The sequence below is a fragment of the Carettochelys insculpta genome, chromosome 27 (assembly GCF_033958435.1).
Source record: "Carettochelys insculpta isolate YL-2023 chromosome 27, ASM3395843v1, whole genome shotgun sequence".
NCBI classification, from domain to species: Eukaryota; Metazoa; Chordata; order Testudines; family Carettochelyidae; genus Carettochelys; species Carettochelys insculpta.
In genome coordinates, this window is record NC_134163.1 from 14,786,146 (window position 1) to 14,807,201 (window position 21,056).

At 58.6% G+C, this 21,056-nt stretch overlaps 1 protein-coding gene across 1 annotated transcript in view; it reads right to left on the reverse strand.

The window, feature by feature from the left end:
* Nucleotides 1-7,020: 7,020 nt before the first annotated feature.
* Nucleotides 7,021-21,056, reverse strand: part of NCAN (neurocan) — a 40,692-nt gene continuing 26,656 nt past the window's right edge. The window contains exons 9-14 of the mRNA XM_074978150.1: nt 17,085-17,198; nt 15,608-15,766; nt 12,291-12,373; nt 11,293-11,437; nt 7,747-7,929; nt 7,021-7,163 (exon numbers count right to left, since the gene is read on the reverse strand). Of these exons, the coding sequence (XP_074834251.1) occupies nt 7,021-7,163; nt 7,747-7,929; nt 11,293-11,437; nt 12,291-12,373; nt 15,608-15,766; nt 17,085-17,198 (827 nt within the window). The remainder of the gene's footprint in view (nt 7,164-7,746; nt 7,930-11,292; nt 11,438-12,290; nt 12,374-15,607; nt 15,767-17,084; nt 17,199-21,056) is intronic.

Below are 21,056 nucleotides of genomic sequence, written 5' to 3' on the forward strand. Positions count from 1 at the left end.
GAGATTTGTCCTCCCCCTGCCTGGCAGAAGTGGGCTGCCTCCCAGGACCACCCCACATGGAGGGGTCAGACTCATTAACCCCAGCGGTGCCTGGTAAGTGGTTTCCCGAGTCAAGCTGCTGAGCCAGTCTCGGTGGCCAGGGTCTCTCCCCTCCCCTGATTTCTGCCGTCTCCCCGCTCTTGCCGCATCGCTGCGTCACTCAGAGTGAGGTGCCCGGGCTGCCTTTGTGTTCAGCTGCATGAGCAGGGGCCTGGCTGGGTGCTGGAGCCCCTAGACCCTCCGCTCCCAGGTTGGCAGTGGAGCTGACTGAGGGCTCAGTGCCTGGGGCTGAGGGCCAGGTTGCAAGGGGACAGGCCTGCAGGAGGCTCTCGGAGCTGGATGTGGCTCCCCAAGCCCACTGGAGCCTCCCTTTTGGCTAGGTGACCACATTGCCCTGTGGCAAATATGGGGCACTGACCTCCGGGGATGGGGCAGTTCCTGTCCCATGTCAGGGCTCCTTGGCGATGGGGGCTGCTGCCCCACGATGCAGCACTGGGCGTGGGGGGAGCAGAGGTTGGGGGCTGCATAACCTCCTGGCTGGGGCGGGGGGCATGTGCCAAGAATAGGGGCTCTGCAGCCTCCCACGGGGGTGGGCAGGGAATGTGGCAGCTGCCCCATGGAGGAGCTGCCCCTCTGAGGCACAGGCTGCTGGGGACGAGGCCGCTGCCCTGCGGAGGGACTGCTACCCCCAGACCCGGCGCTGTGGGCGAGGTGACCTGCAACATATGGGACAAGTTGCCCATTTACTTAAAAAAAAGTCGGGACTCCTGCGAGGCAGCCTAGATAAGGGACTGACCCATTGAAAACGGGATGGATGGTCCCCCTGTGTCTGGCCAGTGGCAGGGGAGGGGGTTGTGGTTCCCTGTAAGCTGAGTACTTGGGCAGCCACTTAGAAAAGGATTTAAATCCCCCCCAGCTGACTAGCAGGGCGCCTGCAGCCAGCAGTGGGTGTTTCTGTGGCTGGCGCCCATCTGCCCACGATCAGTGCACACAACAAAATTTATTCTGCACATGGAAGTGAAAAGTTAAAGGGCTGCAGCCAAAGCCGCCCCGCTGCGTCCCTCCGCCAGCACGGGGAAGGCCAGGAGCAGGCGCACAGAACCCACGGGTGAGCGGCACGGCCCAGCAAACATGGCTGCTGAGCTCTGTGCAGCTGGGACACAAGTGGCGGGGGGGGGGGGAGGTAATGTGCATGATTGCAGCTCATTTGCATAGGGGGCTGGTGGGAAAGCGCTGGTGTGTTACTCCAGCTGCTCCCGCAGCAGGGCCGTGTCAGGGAGCCAGTGTGACCCCCGCACCCAGTGGATTGTTTGCTGCTGGTTCTTCAGCCAGCGCCTTTTAGCTGAGCCATTGCAGGAGGCTCAGGCCCTGTCACGAGTGATCCCCCAGCTTCCTGCCCCACCCCCTGCACATCTCCTGGTTAGAGCAGGGTGGGCCTTGTCTGAGTGCTGGTTCAATACGGCCGCTCAGGACGCCTCTCCCAGCTCTGGGAGGAGAGCAGTGATTAGTGGTTAGAGTTAAGCCAGGCTCGCTGGACTCCTCGGTTTTTTTGCCTGACTCTGGGTGATCTGGGCCACATTTCTCCAGGCCTCTGCCCCCAGGGCAGCAGTGGGAGGCAGAGGGGCCTGGGCAAGGGATGCAGGCCAGCCTTGGAGGGAGCCCAGCCTGGAGGCAGGCAGCAATGGTTGGTGGTGTCTTCAGGTGCAGCTGGACCCTGGGATTCATGTTTTCTGCAGCTGAGCCCCTGACAAATTCATGAATGCCTCCACGTCTTCTCGGAGGTGGCAGACGAGAGTCGCTGGTTGTGGGGAAAGGCGCACGCTGCTGTATTATTCATGGCTTTGCTCCATCACTGCCTGCATCCCCCTCAGCAAGCGGCGGCCGAGGCACAGGGGTGATTCATTAGCACTTGCTTTCCAATGAGACAGGAGCAGGCGGCGGGGCTGCAAGAACGGCCCCTCGGAGATGTATTATGTTTGCTTAAAATTAATTTAGTGCCGGTGAAAGGCGCTGGATTGACAGCCCTGGAGACGAAAGGCTTGTAGTGCTCACAGTGGTGGCAGGGCTCCCTTGCCATGCCCAGTCCTGCTAAGGGGACCCATGACACACTGAGTCCCACCTCCCAGGTCCATCCATCACTTGGTGTCACTCCACAGCCAGCAATCACCAGTCCCAGGAGCCAGGCCAGAGCAGGAACCAGGGACCAAGCTGTGGCAAGGTCCATCCACCCCAGTGCCTGGACCTTCGGGAGATGCTTCCCCAGGAGAACATAGAATCATAGAAGAGTAGGACTGGAAGGGACCTCGAGAGGCCATCGAGTCCAGCCCCCTGCCCTCATGGCAGGACGAAGCATTTTCTAGACCATCCCTGAAAGCCATCTATCTAACCTCTTCTTAAATAGCTCCAGTGATGGAGATTCTACCACCTCCCTTGGCTGGGATCCACATTTCCATTTGCCTCATCAGGTCCACAGGAGCCTGTGACCTACAGGAGATGGGCCCATATGATCCAACTGTGTCTACAACACCCATCGCTGCTGTGTCTAGGCAAACCCCCATGTTTAGAAAGCCCATCACCATGGCATCTGGGCACCAGCAAGGCGCATAAGATCTCCACGCGGGAGTCCATAGGCCACGTTGCTACAGGAGCTGCGTGCTGCAAGGGGAATGGTACGAGAGCCTCTTCTGGGTCCATGGTGGTTCTCCCAATTCTTACTGTATGTATCTTAAGCGTACGAGTTGAACCTCTCTAATCCGGCACCCTCAGGACCTGACTGGTACCGACGGAGAGATTTTGCCGCATTGGGGAAGGTCAGTATTGGCTAACACATCACCAACGCTGACTGGGCTCTGAGAAGTCATTGAGGGTAAATTACAGCTAAATGACCACCCAGAACACGGAGAGCCAGGCCTGGTGGCTGCAAACAAACTTTGTGGGATGGTGGGAAACTTGGCCATGCCCACGATATGGGGTTCTGAGGCTAACTCAAATCATGCTGGATTACGGATGTTGCCGAGCGAGGGAGCTCTGGACCGGAGAGGTTCAACTTGCAGGGCAGCTGTGCCTGGGCCAGGCAAACTGGGAGGAGGGTGCAAGATATTCCAGTGTCTGTAATGCGTGGAATCCTCTTTGTTATTAGCAGCCAATTATTAACCACTGGCCAGAGGGGGCGAGGGGTGTCAGTGACAGTTCCTCAGCTCCCCCGCCCCCAGGCTGGGCAGGCGCTGCCCCTACCCCATTCTCATGCCAGCCCGGCCAGGCGATGGATGTGCAGGGCCCTGAGATGCTCCCAGAATCACAGGTGGTGGAATTAGATGAGGGTCCCAGCACGGCTGCTGATCTCCAGCCCCCATGTTTTATCCAGGAGGCACCTTGGACCATATGCCCAGCTACACAAAGTCTCCCAGAAGGGGAGAGGCCTAGAGGGGGGACTGGGGTCATGTCCCCCTCCCCTCAGCCATCCCCCGCCCCAGAGAGAAACTGGCAGGACAACCACAGGGATAACAATGGACGAGGAGGAAGCTGGTGCCCAGTGGAAGGTCAGCGGGACCAGCCAGGGCAGCTGGGCGAGAGTGTGTGGGATCCACCGGCCAGGAAGGAGGCAGGGGAGACAGCCGCTGTCCTTCCTGCCCCACTCTGGCAGATGTGAGGCTGGTAGCAGGTGAGCTGGGAATTGCCCCAGCTGATGTCCATAGAGCTCTGAACATGCTGCTACTTTCCAACGCCTACGGGGAGAGTCTGTGGTGTGCCCCGGGGAGGCAGCGCACAAGAGGAGCAGCCCGGGAGGGGGCTGGAAGTGGCTTCGAGTCACACTGGCACCAATGTTCCCTTTAATCCTGTCCATCCTTGTGCAGAATAAATTTTATTCTGTGCACTGAGGCACTTGCAAGTGTGCACCACCCATAGAAACGCAGGCTGCCAGCTGAGGTACTCTGCTAAACACCTGGGCAGCACCTGAATCTCTCCTGAGCAGCTGCCCCAGCACTCAGCTTCCAGGGAACGCTGCCTAACATCCTCCCCATTTCTGGGCTACTGTTGGCCAGGGGCTGCTCTAATGGATCCCAGCACATGGTTGTAGGGCAGCTTCTCTCCCAGTCGCCTGTGGGGCATTTGCAGCTCCTGGATGTTTGGTTCCCACAAGGCACTTGTCGCTAAGGGGACTTTTACCTTGCACCAAAGGCGGCGGCTGCAGGTGTCCAGTCACTTAGAGCATGAAATATGTCCTGCCTGGATTTGCCCTCCCCCAGCCCTGGCAATGTTTCAAGGCTTTGGCGTTTTAGGCTGGAATGGCCAAAATACAATCCATTTTTTTTTTAAGGCTCATTTAAATGGAAATAGGAAGCCAGGGAAGAAATCGAAAAGAATGACAGAATATAATTATGTGCGGCAGCGATCCAGCAGCAGTGAAGTTTGGAATTAGCTGCAGAAAGATGCCCCCGCAGCATCAAATGAGCTCAGTGCAGGAGCCAGGCGGCCCAGCTGTGTCACCGAGTCAGGGAAAGGAAATGGAAGGCCAAAAATAATAACCACCGTAATCAGAAGGCAAAGCAGATTGCCGGGGCTTATTAACTGTTAAAAAAATTTATTAAAATGTCCAGCAGTACAGAAATGTGGCGTGTCATCACTGCCACGGGGAAGGGCGGCGGATACAGGACACTGCGGTCACATCGCAAACAGCAGAGACTGGAAAGCGGCTGGCTGAGGTGGTACCCACCTGTGTGTGCACGCACCAAATCAACCTGAATGAATGACAAAGAGGGTAGGGGGAGGGAGACACAAACCCCAAAACAAAGTAGAAGGGCCTTGATCCTGCAAAGGCAGGGGGACTGATTCTGCTGACTGGGGGGGAGCTGGAATTCAGCCCTTGCCCCATGCAAAATGCTTTGCATGAGGCTAACGTGCCATGCACAGCTATGCCTGCTCTGGAGCATGAGGGGTCATTTCCCTAGAGGTGGGACAGGCTAGCTGCAGAGTCCTCTCTCAGCCTTGGGGTGGGGGGCCAACTGCTGGGTAGGTGCCTATTCCTTGCACTGACCACAGCTGACTGTCCCCTTGGGGGGCAAGCTCCCTACTCCCCAGGAGTCCCACTGAAACTGGCCAGGGAGGGTGGCAGAGTCTAGCCCTTATGCACCAACGTCAGTGGGGCCAGTGTTCCAGCTGTTGTAAAACAGCCCAGCTCCCCTGGAGTCAAGGGGCCAGATCCCCAGCTGGTATAGCTTCCCTGCTGACCCACACCCCCTGTCCAGCTGGAGGGACTAGTCACATCACCTCTTTGGAGGATGAGTGCTTTGAAAGGGAGAAGAAACAGGCCAGCAGCTCATCTGACAAGGTGTAACAGGGCCAGCTGCTGCCTACACAGATGGGTCCTAGCCTGGGGTCCACAGACCCCAAGAGGTCAGCCAGGGGTCCATGAAAAAAAAATCAGTAAAAATGATCATAGACAATAAGTGTTAAATGAATTGCCAGGTGACTATCAATGCTTTTAAGTTAAATCTTCCAGTCAGGTTAGGAATCATGGGCCAACAATTGATGGGCTGGTTTCCTTTCTCATTTAACCAAGTGTACAGAGTGGCTAGAATTCTGCGAATGGTCTGGGGGGCCGACTGGGGACCTGCAAACGGTTTGTGGGTGATTGAGGACCTGTAAATTGTTTGGGGGGTGATTGGGGACCTGCAAGTTGTTTGGGGGAGCAACTGGGGACCTGTGAACAGTTTGGGGGGGTGACTGGGGACCTGCAAATGGTTTGGGGGCTGACTGGGGGGGGGTCTGTGAATGGCTTGGGAGGTGACTGGGGGCCCAAACTAGTGAAAAGGTTCAGAGACGCTGCCCTATGCTGTCCAGCCCCAAGGGGAAGGGGCAGAAAGGCGAGCACAGACCCCGGAGGGTTTCCATGCAGAAACCGAGATGGCGATGCTGTTTGGTTTCTCTTGAGAATCGTCCCAGCCCCAGAGCACCATGGGATACCCAGAGATGCCTCCCCCAAAGGGCCTGGCAAGTGGGATGAAAACAGCTGGTGAGGAGGCGATTGGCCCATCGGTGGTGGGGAGTGCTCCGTTTCCACAGGAGACCGAAGCTGGAACACGCCCATCGGCTGCGCAGGCTCCAGCGTGGGCTCCTCTGGGTGCTGGCGGCGTGCAAAGGAGGTTTGTTTTGGCCTGCTGCACCGTGCATGTGAGCGGGCACTGCTGCCAGGGGCGTCTGTACTTCTTGCCAGCCAGGAAACCACCGGACCCGAAAGTAAGACAAGGCAACAGGGGAGCGGGAGGTGCAGACAAGGAGGCCCAGCAGGGAGAGGACTACGGGGACCTGCAACTCAGGGAGCAGGGCAAAAACGAAGTTGGGGGGGGGGGGGCTAAGGAGCCCAGAACAGGAGCCCGAGCACAGCAGGCAGAGGTGGGGCGGGAATCTGCCCTTCTGGCCTCCCTAGGCTCAGACCCCAGCAGGCGTGAATCTGCTGTCATTGGGTATGTTGACCTTCCAAATCCCACGCCCGGCGGGAAGTCTCAGAGGCCGGAGGACGAGGCTCGCTGCGGTGGGGCTGTGTCGCTGCGCAGCTGTACCAAACTCGGCTGCAGCCCACGGTGGGAATGGGTGCAAAGCAGGACAGCAGCCCCAGTTTACGTGAGCTGCGGATCAGCCCCTGTTCAGACATGCCAGGGCCCTGTGGGGCTGGCCTGGGAGCCTGGCCTTGCCTCTGCACTCCCGGGCAGCATGGGGCTCAACCACTGACCCTGTGGGGAGCTGAGCGGTTCCTGGCAGGCTGGAGCACCCAGCAGGGTTGAGGCCAGGCCCGTTACATGTGTACGCCCGGCGGGGGGGGACAGAACTGCACGCACACGGGGCACACGGGGGCGGGGGGCATCCGAAGGGACGAAAGCAAAGGGCCTTGGAGAGGGGTCGGGGTCGGTAAATGTCGCCCTTTCCCATCTCGCACACGTGCCCGTCTCGTCCCAGGGGGGAGGGGGGGCTTGTGCTTGTTCGTCACCGGCCTCTAGAAGTAGTTGCCTTCCTCCAGCCAGTCCAGCTTGATCTGCTTCCGGTGTTTTCTCCTCTCCTTGCGGGAGCGGTGGTGGCGCTGGTGGTTGTGGTGGTGGCGGTGATGGCGCCGGGTTCTGTGCGACCGTCTGGCTAATGGAGACAAGGAGGAGGCGGCTCGTTACCCCGGGGCGAAGCCACAAACTCCCCCCCAGCCCAGGTGGAGGCAGGTTTGGCAGGGCAGTGAAGACAAGGCCTGGAGGTGACCTCTGGTGGCTACTGGACGGGGCAGCCGCTTCTTGGGTGGAATGCAGCAGGTGCTCAGTATAACGAGTACAGGTCCCCATCTCCCTTCGAGAGTGCAGGGCAGCGTCAGCGTGGAGAGAAACGCCCCTGGGATCTGGCCACTGGGGCTAAATGCCACCTCCCTCCAGGGAAAGAGGCTGATGTTTCATATGGGAAGGGGTGTCGGCTCACAGCCCTGTGCTCACGAACCCCCAGCCCTGAGCTCGGTAGCCCCCAGCCCTGAGCTCACGAACCCCCAGCCCTGCACTTGTGAACTCCCAGCCCTGAGCACAATAACCCCCCAGCCCTGCTACCTCGGGCGTCCAGCAAGTGAGTGTGGCTTTGTCTACAGAGTTGGACCTGGAATTACGCCGGGGTGTCCCAACGTGGCGCACTGGCACGAGAGTGGCCGGTGAGCCACGGGACGAGACCGGCGCCAGCACTAACGTTTTGTGCAGAGGATTTTCGGTCTGTCCCACTTCCCGGTGCTGTGACATTTGATGGTGGGAATGTGCCGCTGGAGGAAGCCGGCCTCGCACTGGTACCGGACGGTCTCATGGACGCTGTACTTCTCCTTCTGCTTGCCAATGGGGAAGGCGTTTTCCACGGCCGGGGGTGGCCCGCACAGCACTGCATGGGGGCAAGACAGCAGGCGCGGTGACAAGGGAACTGAGGCAGAGGACAAGGCCGTCCCTTGGAGCAGCTCCTGCCTAGGCAGTGTCAGAAGCCCCAGCAGGCAGCAGCAACACTGGCCTGGTTGAGCTCCGCCCCCAGGGAGTTTGCGGAGGGTGTGTCAGACCTATTCCCCTGCAGGGTCCTCCACTCCAGCACCCCATGCCATGGGGGGAGGTCAGGCATAGCTAGTGCTGGGGCAGGGTTTGGGACCCTGGGGCAGGGCAGGGCTGTGCAGGGTGTGATGTAGTGGGGGATACGTGGGAGTACCTGTGTGTCTCACAGAGGGTCTGGGGCTCCTGCTGGGGGTAACCTGGCAACCAGGTGACGCCTCTGGGCTGCAGACAAAGGGGAGGTGGAGCCGAGAGGTTTGAATTGGAACTGGGAGTTGGAAGCAGTGAGTCTGGGCTGGGAGAGAGAGAGGCAAAGGAGGGGGCAGGCCCTGGCTCCAGGGGCCCCTCGGGGCCTCCTCTCCCCAATGTGGATTGGACTGGCTGTCCCTGATTGCTGCACTGACTCCTCTGTACGACGCTGTGTCCTGTCAGCTAACAAACCCGCTGTTCTCCTGCCAAGTGAGAGTCACTCCTGCCTGCGGACGGGTGCAGAGCCTGGGGACCCCTGAACCCCATCACACAGGGAGCCCAGGGTGGGGAGAACAGGGGTTTCACTGCGGCTGCCCATTGGTGGGACCCAGTGGTGCTGGTAGGGCAAACTCAACTGTGCAGTGTCAGCGCCTCCCAATGCAATGCTCATGGCACTCCCCACAGCAGGGCTCTTATACCCATTGTACAGATGAGGAACTGAGGCCCAGAGAGACCTAGTGCTGGACCATTCCAGGCATTTAGGTGCTTAAAGAAGCAGACACGTATCCGTTGGGGTTGCCGGAAGACAAACTCACATGGGTGTCAGTCCCTTGACTCAGTCTTGGTCACAGTTTGGTGGGGGACTGGGGGAGGGGCAGAGAATGAGCACAGAGCCCTGAACATGGCACTCAGAGCCTGGAACAGCTGGCAGAGTCACCCAGCACCTGCCCCACCTCTGCAGCCCAGGGCCCAGCAAGGCACAAGACCGGATGCTATTAGAGGGAGATGTAATTATAGCAGAGCCCAGAGGTGGAGCAGAACCTAAGCACATCCGCCCATGCCTGCCTGTCCTGTCCCACACGCCTCTCCCGCCGTTTTACGCCATCCCAAGGAAATACCGATGCTGTCCTCCTCTCTGCCGCATGGCTCACGCAATGTACAGCATTTCAGGGAGCAGCCGGTGGTGGCTGCATAAATTCAACCTGCAGAAAGGGCTCCTTGGAGGGATTTGCATATTTAATAAATGGCCTTATCGGGACAAAGCTATCATTACAGCAGGTGTGTGTGGGGGGGAGTTTGGAGTGACTCTCTGTGGCTCAGCACAAATGGACGGAGATTAAAATAACATTCAAGTTAAGGAACGAGGATGGAATGGTTCTAATGGGGTCATATTAAGCACCTCAGAGTGGAGGGCAGAGAATAAAGTGGTAAAAATGCCGAGATTCAGAGAGGTTCTTGGGATTTTCATTGCCAATGGGCTCTAGGGGCAGCACACAGGAATGAGGGTGGGACAAACACCTGTGACTTGGCCCTTTCTTTGCACAGTGTAGCCCAGCGGTTTTCAACTGGTGTGTGTGACACACTGGTTTGCCGTGAGAACTGTCCAAGTGTGCCGTAAAATTTCTTCCATTTCCCCTTGGAAAGGCATAATCAACAACCCCATGTCAGCTGGGCCTCAAGCAGCAAGGCCACCTGAGTCCCAGCTAGTGAAGCGTTTGTTAATTTCCCCTTGCAGTGGTTCTTTGCAGAGCCTCTGTGAAAGGAAATGTCAATCTGCAGGAGCCCCTTCGTGCCAAGAGGCAGCTGAAATGCTGTTTCCCAGCCAGAATGGACTGGAGGGGAGCCTACCTCCCTCCTCTGATGGAGCAGGCAGGAGGGAAGGCAGGACCCTGTTGGAGCTGGGGTGCACCTTAAATGTCATGCCCTGGCTCCAACAGGCTAGCAGGGTGGGGGGCCCGCTCTGCAGAGCCACTCCCGCCCCCCACCATGAGTAATCAAATTACCACTGAACTTTTCAGCAGTTCCTCAAATCCTCAACATCCCATTTGCTCCCTGTTTAGCTTGCCGTCTGCACCGCTATGTCGCAAACCTCTCTGGGAAGACGGCTTGTAAACCCACATTTACTAGGGTCACAATCGATTCAGCTGAAAAAAGCAGTAGTGCCGTGGAATTGTTTGTCTCATTGAAGCGTGCAGTGTCACTGAAAAGGCTGGGGACCACTGGGCTAGCCAGCATGTGACTTGCCACCTGCAGCCTGAGTCCACACAGGAATCTCGCTCCTGGGATGATAAGGGGAGCTTTGGATTTGGAGCTATAAATGGGCCTGTCTAGCAGCCCCCCTACACTCTCCTCTGAGGAGGACTGAAATGAAGGGCAGGGGGGCCAGCACTGCCCTATCACGTCCCATTCCCCAAATCAGGTTCTTTTTCAGTTGCTTCCTGAGCTGTGAAGCTTTTGGAGGCCTGGGCTCGTGCTCTGCTCTGCAGCTGAGTGGACTACCAGGTCACTTGAGGGAAAAAACCAGAAAGCCAAGAGTCTCATGGGATGCTGGGAGATGGGGCTTGAAGAAAACCTCCAAGCAGCGTAAGTGTCACAATGGACAAACAGCCAGAGCTGGAAAAGCACCTGCTTCTAAGCTGATTTTCTCCTCGGCTACCTTCTGGGGGCCACCCCACCCTGCCAGGCCCTTCTCTAGCTTCCTGACCCACCCTGCCGGAAAACACCTCTCTCTTTCAGCAGCCCTGCTGAGCCAAGGTCCAAGTCAGCCAGGACTGGACCAAGCCTTGGGGCAAGCCCAGCCAAACCTCATGGCTGGAGCTTGCTAGACTGGCTGGTGCCTCCTTTAGCCCAGCTGCTCACGCGCTAAAGGAATGAGTTAAATTCTGCATGGCTCTCAGGAGAAAGCTGCTGATTTTTGCAGCCCTCCATGTGCACAATCCATCCACCCATCCACCCACCCACAGCTCTCACTAACACCCCACCCCCACCACGCCAATTTAGTCCCACTGGCCCCACCCCTCTTTCCTACTCAGCCAATCAGAGGCTGACCCTGGCCCCTGCCAGGTGGAGCTCCCTCCAGGTGTCCTGCAGCTGCGGGAGCCTCTGAGAGAGAGGGAGGGAGAGAGGGAGGGGCCTGCGGGGGAAGGGCTGGGGGGGGACTAATGGGGGCTGCGTTGGGCCTGCGGGGGAGGGGCTGCGGGGGGCCGGCGCGGAAGGAGCTGCGGGAGGCGGGGGCGACCTGTGCCTTTCTTGCAGACGTAGGGCAGGTTGTAGTTGCAGGGGACGTCGCTCCACTCGCCGGTCTCGTGGGACACCAGCACCACGCAGTCCTCGCCGCCGGCGAAGAAGTTGTCGGGCTGGTTCTCCCGCCAGTTCTCGTATTGCTGGGGGAAAACACCCCCGCAGTCACGGCCCCTCTTCTGCAGGCGCCCCCCCCCCGCCGGGGGACCGCCAGCCCCCTCCACCCTGGCCCCTGCAGGGCTGTGCTGGGCAGGAGCCGGGGGTGGGGGGCGAAGTCCCTAGAGCGGGGAGTGCCAGGCCCTGGCCAGGCCCCCGCCCACAGGATTCAGCAGGGTCGTGGCCCCCACCCAAGCCCAGACCGATGCCGTGTGAGCTGGAGGCAGCTGCTCACCTGGCTAGGCCACAGCAGGACCTCTGCCTGCCTGGGCCCAGCAGGGGCCGTCAGACAAGGGGGTCAGATCCTGCTCCCTGTGATTAGGTGGAGGGAGGCCAGGCCCATGGTGTGACATGCACACTTGTGTCGCACGCTCACATGTGCAGTCTTGACCCCATGCCAGCACACATTACCACACTCATGCACACCTACACCTTTGTGTGCATTTATGCGTACACATTGGAATCCCCCTACGCCTGCACACACGTGTGTCAATGGATGCTCATGCTTGCACACATTGGCACACCCATGCACACTCATGCACACTCAACCTCCCACGCAGACACCCGCAGCTCCCTCCCTCTTTGTGTTCTGTGTTCTGCAGGCACATTTACACTCATCCCCCTACAATTCCATCCACACCCTCCTTTGCACACTCACTGTCCCCACCTCCCCTGGGCTCTCCTCTCCCTTTTTCGTTACATCTGGCATGCTTTCCTTCCCCAGACGGCCAACAGGCTGGGGTGGGGCTGGGTCAAAAAGGACAACACCTTGGTGGGGCTGGGGGGCAGTGAAGGGTCCCTGAGCAACAGTATTCCCTGGCAGAGATACTCTGAACTCACCAGGCCTGTGTTATCCGTCCACTGGAAGTCCTGCTCCACAATCCGATCATTGAGCCCGATCCAGGTGTTCTCGTGCCCAAAGCCTAGGTAGAGTCACACAAGAGACACCTGTGACTGGAGCCTGAGCCTTTGCCAAGGGAGCAGATTATTGTCTTTGGCAGGCATCACATTAAAGGCATTGGGAGGTGCATTCCCAGGCACTGGAACCTGGCACCAAACTCGGCTTCTCTTCCTGTGCTGAGCTGTGTTATTCTAGACAGCCAGTGTGACGTGCTCCACCCCAGTGATGGCTGCACTTCCCTGAAGGGTGACAGCTACCTCTTGATTACTTACCAGGGGCTGGCTGGGCTTTAAGCAGCTTTCATCCGTAGACCTCAAGGCACTTTCAAAAACTTTGTGTCCTTTTATAGCTAGGGAAACTGAGGCATAGAGCAGGGCTGACTGGCTCAATGTCACCCACTTAGTCAGTGACGGAGCTGGGACTAGAACTCAGGCATCCTGATGTGCAGCTGTCAGATCTAACCTAAGCTCTTGGGATAAAACCCAGGAGTCCTAATGTGGAGTGAGTTTTGGTGGGTCTCAGCCCAGGTCCCATGCCCTAGGAAACCCCAGTTCAGCTGGGCCTGATTGCAAACTCAGTGCTGGGGCTTAGAATAGAGCCCAGGGGTCCTGGATCCCTCTTTACCAGGACTTTTTCTCTATTTAAAAATATATTAACGTGTCTCATATATAAAAGTGTCCAATGTTGTACTTGTAACACTGTGCGTCACTGCTGCATCTAAAGCTGAGTTGCTGTCTTTATTTACCATTGTAGAGCACAGCTGTGTATGCAAATACAGTTCAAGGGGGTTGTGGCATCACTTCAAAAGAGCACAGCTCAGGTTTGCTGCTGGGGGTGGGGCTGGCAGCTTAGTCATTCCCAGGAGCCCAGTATAGGGCAGTTGTACGGCAGAGTCAGTGTTGTGTGCTTCTTAGTGAAAGTCACTCAGTGACCGGCAGCAGCTGCTGTGACCCTGAAGATGCTGCACCTACAAAGAATTTGCATTGGGTTGGACTTGAAAAATGTGATACGAGGTTTTCACAGGCTTCGCACGTGCTGGTAAGATGAAGACGCTGTTTTTCTTGTAGGCTGTTACTGTGAAAGTCAGCGTAAAGCTCGGCTTTTCCAACACCTGCTTGTTAATGTTAACAAACACCACTTAACATGACCCATTCCTTTGGGCTCTAGTGGGAATAATAGTCAAAGCTCACCGGAAGTCTGTCCTCATCTTTCATTTTCAAGCTAGTTTTAAGCGAACGTTAAAATGATGAAATGACGTCAGCATTACCAGGTTTGTGTGACTGTGAAGCCAGCGCAGGCTCATGCACCACGAAAGGTTCCAAGCGGGTGGAGAGCTACACGCACGCTTGTCCTGTGGCACTGCAATTCCTAACTTTCCCCCTTCCGTGCATATTCACTCCCCCTCCACTCGCCCTTACCCTTTGTTTTGTTTCTTTTATCTCAGACATCCCCTTTTCCCGCTATCGAATGGGACTTTGCCGAGGGCACCAAAACCCGTGGCTGGCCTCGCATGGCCCTTTGCCCCACACACCACTACCAATGCCCCTGCCCCGGGGGTAAGAAGGGAATGGTCCTTCCTTGGATTTTACTCCAGTCGATTTTGGAAATCTTGCAGGGCAGCTGCCACTTGAACCAGCTGATCTTCATGAGCCCAGCTGCTCGCTCCTTTGGATTTCAGTGGGAGTTGGGCCTCGGTGCGGGGGGGTGCTCGTGTCAGCACCCTGCTCAGAGGAGACAGGGTTCCGGGTGACAGCTGTTGGTAAGGTCCTGGCAGTGAGGCAGGCAGAATGTAGCTGTTGGGAGGGGGCAGGGGAAGTTTATCAGTGGGGCAATCATTTGCTCTCACTATGGGTTCTGCGAGGCTCTAAGCACCTCCAGGCCCCATGGAAATCTGTGGGAGGAGGGAGGTGATGAGCACTATGCAAGATCAAGTCCTGGGACAGTACAAAACCCGTGGGAAAATTCCCACCCAGCCAATGGTGCAGAGCAGCAGAGGGAAAGGCGTGCTAGCCTATAGACGATCAGAACAGAAAAGCAGTCCAGTAGCACTTTAAAGACTAACAAATAATAATACATGCAAAGGGTTGTTTTCCCCCGGGTCAATTCTGCACCCACAAACTCTTGGGGGCAGAATGTTTTTTATTTCAATTCCAACCCAGTGCAGAAGTTCCCCTCCCACATCTTGCTGTGTGTCCCACTCCAAGCTCTCCGGAAAATGTGCATTCCAGACTATTCGCCACTCAAAGGAGAGAAGATCTTGACAGAAGAAAGTACTTTCATCTCACTGACAAAAGCAGGACAAGATGCAACGGCTGGCAGGGAAGTCAGACGTGAGATAAGAGGTGCATTTTGCCAGCGAGAGCAATTAACCATTGGAACAGCTCAGCAGGGGAGGTGGAACATTCTCCACCACTGGGAGTCTTTAAATCAGGAGTGGGCATTTCAGCAGCATGTTCTTGGGCTCATGCAAGAGTGAGATTCTCTGGCCTGAACTTTGCAGGATGCTGGGCTTCTAATAGCAAAACCCCTCTCCTCTGCAGTAGATCTCAATGCGCTTGACAAAGAGATCAGTAGTAACCGATTAGTTAACCCCATTTTACAGGTGGAGAAACTGAGGTGCAGCAATGTGATTTGCCCAAGGTGACCCGACAGGGCAGGGGCAGAGCCAAGAGTTGAACCCAGGTCTCCTGAGTCCCAGGCCAGACTAGGCTGTTGACTGGTCAGACTGGTGCCTTGTGGCCCTGGAAATCAGAGGGGTTTCACCCATATCCAGAATAATTTCTTACAAATTGCACTGGCAACACTGCACTGGGCGCAGTTTCTGGTTCCCTGCAGAACGACGCTCATTGAACACCACTCGCAAGGCCTGTGCCTCTACCAGTGTTGGGATCAGAGGGCCCAGCACCCGTCCAGGAGGTGGGGCAGCTTTCCGCGTGGCTTAGCCCTGCCTCCCTCAGCCCACGGCCCCTGTCAGCACCGCAGAGTTGCCCTGTCCTACCTAGCCTGGGAGAGGATCCGATACCCTGCCCGTCAGCTGTGCAGTAAAAGCAGTGGAACCCTCTTCAGCGTGAGCACAGCTGTAATGGGGGGATCACGTTAGCAGGGAGGTGAAGGTGCTAACCCAGCACCAGGCACCTTCACACCCGTGTAGCTGCGTCCACACTGGGGCGTCAGTCACCCTCCAACCCGGGGCACAGCATTGAACCCTGGGTTGCCCCCAGCCCAGCCCAGCCCGGAAGGGAAGCACCCGCCCTACTGTTAATGAAGCCGTGCTCCTCCGGCGAGTGGATGCTGGCCAGGTGCCCGGCGCGCCGCCGACAGTCCCGCTCCGCATCCTCCCAGGAGCGCCGGTGTGCAAAGTAGTGGTAGCAGTGGCCCTGGAACTTGTGCCAGCCGTGATCGCATCCCTCCGTGTCTGCCGCCATGCAGGGAGAAAGGGAGCAGGTCAGGGAATGCCCCCAGCTCCCAGCTCCATGCCAGAGCAGGGGGTGCAGGACTCCTGGTGTCTATGCACAGCTCTGACTCGCAGGCTGGTCTTGGGCCCCTCCCTGGCCTGCAGCCTGACTTGATTTCCCCTCTGCTTTGGGGACAGGGCAGGGCAGGAAGCCCTGTGACTGCACAGCACAAGATGCTCACTGCAGGGAAGTGGCCCCCATGGGACAAGTCTGATAAACTCTCAGCAGAGGAGGCTGGATTTCTTGCCACCCAGCGCAGAGCAGATGGGAGAAGCAAGAGAGCCAGGAAGCCCCAGGGATCCTGTGTGCTGCTCCCACTGGCCCGGGGGGAGCTGCTGGCTCATTCCCTGGCCTCAGAACTAGAGCTCTGCTCGCAGGACCTCGTTACACGAGGCCGTGTCTCTGCCAGCCTGGCTGACCGCACCCGAGGAGGGCAGGGCCTTGGGCTGCTGCCAGGTGGGAGGTGGGAGTTTCCCAGCCCAGGTGTTGCTGCAGGGAAGTTTCTTCCTTTAGTTCTGGTCTGGATCTATCCCTGGCTGGCAGCTGCCCAGGGAATGGCAGGTCTGAGACCTGACCCCCTCATCCACTGCCAGCTCTTCGCCACGCTCACTTTGCAGCGCACAAGGTGGCAGTGCCTGGCAGGTGCTGCACCGTTCTCTAGGGGACACCACCTGGCATGAGGGGGGGTCTGGCGGTTCTCCTGATGGTGCACTTCCACACATGCTTTGGTGCACATAAAATTTATTCTGCACATGGATGGAAAAGAGTCAAGGGAACGCTGGCAGGCAGGAGACACTTGGAAGTAATTTCACATGGTTGCCTGGCCAGGCACTTCCCTCTGTCGTGTCCCTCCCTAGATCCTTGTCTATCTGTGTATCCCACCCCACCCCTCAATCCTGCTCATTCTCGGCCTCTTTCTTCTTCCATAGAGCTGAGGGTATCTAGCTGCCCGCCTGGCTGTCTGGCTCCCTATCCAGCACTCAGCACCTGGCAAACTGAGTGTCCAGATTCTGGGTCCCTCCTCCTGTCCCCCAAACTTTGCAGGTGTGAGGCCAACCTACAAAGAGGTTCCAGGCTCCCAGCCCCTCTGAGAGCCTTGCTCGGGCTGGCCCCAGAGCAAACCCCCAGATCCTGCTCCCGCCTCCAGACCTGCTGTGGGACTTCAGTCCCTGGGGCTGTCTCTGATTGACCTCCATCCAGCCTGGTGGTGCACTGGGGGCCCTCGCTAAAAGGGCCATGCTGCTAACCCTGCCCCCCAGCCAGGGCCGTGGCTCTCACCTTTCTCGCACAGGCTGTCCCCGTAGCTGGGCAGGCAGAGGCAGACGAAGGAGTTGATCTCGTCAATGCAGGTGCCTCCATTCTGACAGGGGCTGGACAGGCAGTCGTCAATATCTGCCACGAGAGACACAGAGCAGCTGAGGGCCCAGCAGTGACACAGCCCCTCCCAAGCAGTGTCTGTGTCTTGGGGACACATGCCCACACCCCTATGCATGTGTACACATGTGCATACATCCAAACACACGTGTGTGCAACCCCCCTGCATGTACACACACGTGCGTGCTCACGCACAGCCTCCTCCGCCTGACACACGGGAGCAGCAGGCCTTGGTGTCACAGCCACGTGCTCACTGGGGGAGCACCTGGGTGAAGGCCTAGTTCTGGGAGCACCAGGCGCTCTCCCCTGCTGGGCATGTGCAGGCAGCTGCCCCAGCTCCTCTGGGGAGAGAAAAGGGCTTTAAAGAGCTGTACTGATGGCCTGTGGGGTGCAGCCGCTCCCAGCCTGCCCTGTTGTGCCCCCCAGGATTGGGCCCTGGGCTCGGCCCAGCCCTCTTCTATTTCCTCCAGCTCCCTCCCCCAGCATAGCAAACAGAGCTGGAAAAGACCTGCTGGGTCCCACTGGGCGGGGGGGTGTCGCTGTCCGTGGGCTGCAGGCTTCCCTTGGGGACCCCTACGACAGCTTCCCCTCTGGCTCAGGGACCTGCTGTCCAGCCCATTTCAGTCTATGACACAGGCACTCCGGGGCCACCATCTAATCTCCTGGTGCCCTCAGCCCTGTCAGACGACTGAGCCTGTGCCGCTGTGCCATGTCCCTGGGCTCCCTCTGCCCAGGGGCCAGCAGGGGAGCTGGCATTCCCTCCTCCCACCCACCTGAGCCTGCTCTGCAGCAGTCCAGCCTGCTCAGCGGGCTAGGCACTGGGGGACAGAAGGGAGCAGGGCCACAATGCCCCACAGCAGCTGCCAAGGAGGCCTGGCACCGGGTGACTAGCTACGGGAGGACCTGGCAGGACGTGGATCTGGGCTCCTGCTGGAGATGCTTCCTGTTACGTAGACAGGGCTTTTTCTGCGTCTGTGCTTGTCAGAACTGAGTGCTGGTGCCTTGGCAGCCCCAGCCGCGGGACTGGCTGGGTGTGGGGAGCCAGCTCCAATCAGCCACCCCAGAGAAAGCACTGCCTGGCCAGCCAGCTGCACCTCACTGTCTGGGCTGGGAGCAGGGCTGCGCCAGGGGATGCTCAGCCCTGGGTTGCTTTATGGAGAATGCACCCTTTGAACAAGGATCTGGGGGGCCTGGAGCAACTGGCCATCCAGTTGCATGGCACAGGTCACCCCCGTGCCAGTCAGCCTCCCCCACAATAACCCCACAACCAACACAAGAGCAAAGTGTCGCTGCCCCCAGGAGACCAGGCTGTGACGTGCTGCAGGAGAGACCAGGGAGGTCCCAGGTGCACAATCCCTGCCCCCTCCACAATGGCAAGGAGAGGGTTAAGTGAGACACACCCAGGGGACCCTAGCATGTGACTGCACCCAGCTCCCGACCCCAGCGCCAGCCAGTCAGGCCCAGGGACAAGTGCAGCGCAGGTTTGATGCCACACTGATGGGCACCTTGGAGAAACCCTGGCGCGAGAGACTAGGGCTGGAGATGGGCGGCTGGAGGGATAAACACTAGCCTAGAGAGGGAGCGAAACAGCCACGAGGAGCCGGCAGCTCAGTGCTGGATGGGAGGGGACTGAGCCGACACTGTCCCTGCCAGGCCGGGAAAGGGCACAGCTGTCTGCATCCCACAGAAGAAATTAAACCCCAAGGACATCGGCGGGGCTGGTGCTCGGGAGCGGCTGGATCCCAGGGGAGCCGCTCGGCGGCGGGGACATGTCCCCCGCCACGACCACTTAAATAGGGAGCCAGGGGAGCTCAGCAGCCCCAGCCTGGTGGGGAGAAGAACGTGGACAAACGAGAGGGACGTGGGAGATCCTGGCTGCTCCTGCTGCTCGCTCTGTCCCACCCCACCACTGTCCTTTTGCAGATGGGCTCTGGGGGCTCCGAGAGGGAGAGATGCTTTGGGACACGCCAGAGGAGGCAGAGGGCAGCAGCGGCCCAGAAGAGGAAGGAGTCAACATCTCTGGTGGTGCCAGCGCCCTGGCACAGGCACACAGCGCCCTGCAGTCCCTGCTCCGTGGGAGCAAAAGCCACCAGGCTGGGACCTGCAGGACCTCCTGAACAACTGGCACTGGGGAAGAACACACCATGCTGGGAGCAGAGCGCAATGAGAATGGATGTGCCCCGTGGCCCCTCCCCAGACAGCCATCCCCCCGCCACCCCTGGGAGCCTAGAAGGGAGGTGAGCTGGCAGCTTACCCCCAGCAGGGCCTGGACTGAGCCTGAGCTGGGCTCCGCTAATGGGCTATTGGCTTCTGCCTGACAAGGACAGAGTGCAGCTGCCATCCCAGCTGAGGCCACTCAGGCACAGCCGCCCTGCTCCATAGCGCTAATTGGAGCTGATTTATCTGCGGCTAATGAATTACTAGGCTGATGCTTTCCAGCTTGGCACCGGAGCAGTGCTGGGGTCCAGGGCTGGGTAGTGCAGGCAGCTGGCCAAGGGACACTGGCTGGGCCTCGTGATGGGAGAGATGTCAGGGCGGGTCTGCCCATGCGACGTGTTGGAGACAGTCCATCCTGGTGAGATTTCCAGCCCTGCTTCCCTGCCACTCCAGGTCAGTTCTGCTGCAGGCCACAGATATCTGTCTACTCCAGACCCTCTGCCGCCATCTCAGACCTGTCTTCTGGGCCCCACTCTGCTACAAACTCACCAAGTGTCCTTGGGCAAGTCCTTTAGTCTTTTTGTGCAACAGCTCCCCACCTGTACATGGGCCAATCACCCTGTCCCACCTCCTGGGGCGGGAGAGGAGAAACCCATTACAGTGTGCCCAGCTCAGCAGCAGGGACCTGGTGAGCCCCACTGACAGCCAGCTGGTAGGTGTGGGGGATGGTGCGCCGTGGGACTCTAGCACGTCCCCAGGCAGGAGGTGCCGAGCAGTTCATTACCGCTCACTGAGCTGTAACACGGAAATCGATGTTGCTTAAACATTATTATCTGGCTCTGGAAAGGTTGGTTGCTGTTGTGTTCCCCACCCCCCACGTATCTCCAGCATCTCTGGTTTTAAGCCTGATACTCCAGTGCCGGCTGCCCTGGGCTGGCTTGCAGCGTTTCGCAGACTGGCATGGCTCAGTCCTCTGTGGATGACACAATGGACTCGGGCTCCCAGGATGGCCATCCTGTGTGATCCAGAGCCAGTCTCCTCCAGCGAGCCCTGGCACTGGAGAGCTGCATTGCGAGGCACCCAGGAGAGGAGCCTCCATTCCCTGGCTGGGCGATAAGGTTCCTCCCCTATCTGGGGGTGGGGCTGGGAGCAGGGTGGGTGCAGGGCCAGCAGCTGGAGAGCCCCTCCTGCCCCACTGTGCTGTGGGGTTCTCAGGGGACCCCTTTACGCTGCCCAAGTGGCCCAAAGGGACCATAGGCTCTGTCTGCCCAGCAGGCTGCCGGAGCAGTGCAGCTGCCCCCAAAGCCTGGTGGAGAGGCACCGGGGAGCCTGGCCAGATGGAGGTGTCTGGGGAATGGGATGTGACGGAGCAGGCACATCAAAGGACAGGGCCCCTGCTCCCGGATGCTCCCCTAGCTGCAGGGCTGGGGCTCTCGCTGCCCACCCATTCCTCCATGTGGGGTTTTTTCGAGCGAGCACAATGCTGGTGGCTGCAGGCCTCCCAGGGCAGGCCAGCGGCAGACTGACAGCCGCACCCCTTTCCCAGACAAGGCTTCAGCCTCTGTGGGCTGGCCAGGGTCACTCAGTGCCCACGGGCACCGGCACGCCTGTCGCCAGCTTGGCATCTTATAGCGACCATGGAAGAGCCGTCAAGAACCACGTCTGCCCTGGACTGCATTTGAACTCAGTGCTGGGCACCTGCCCCCTTGTGAGTGGCCG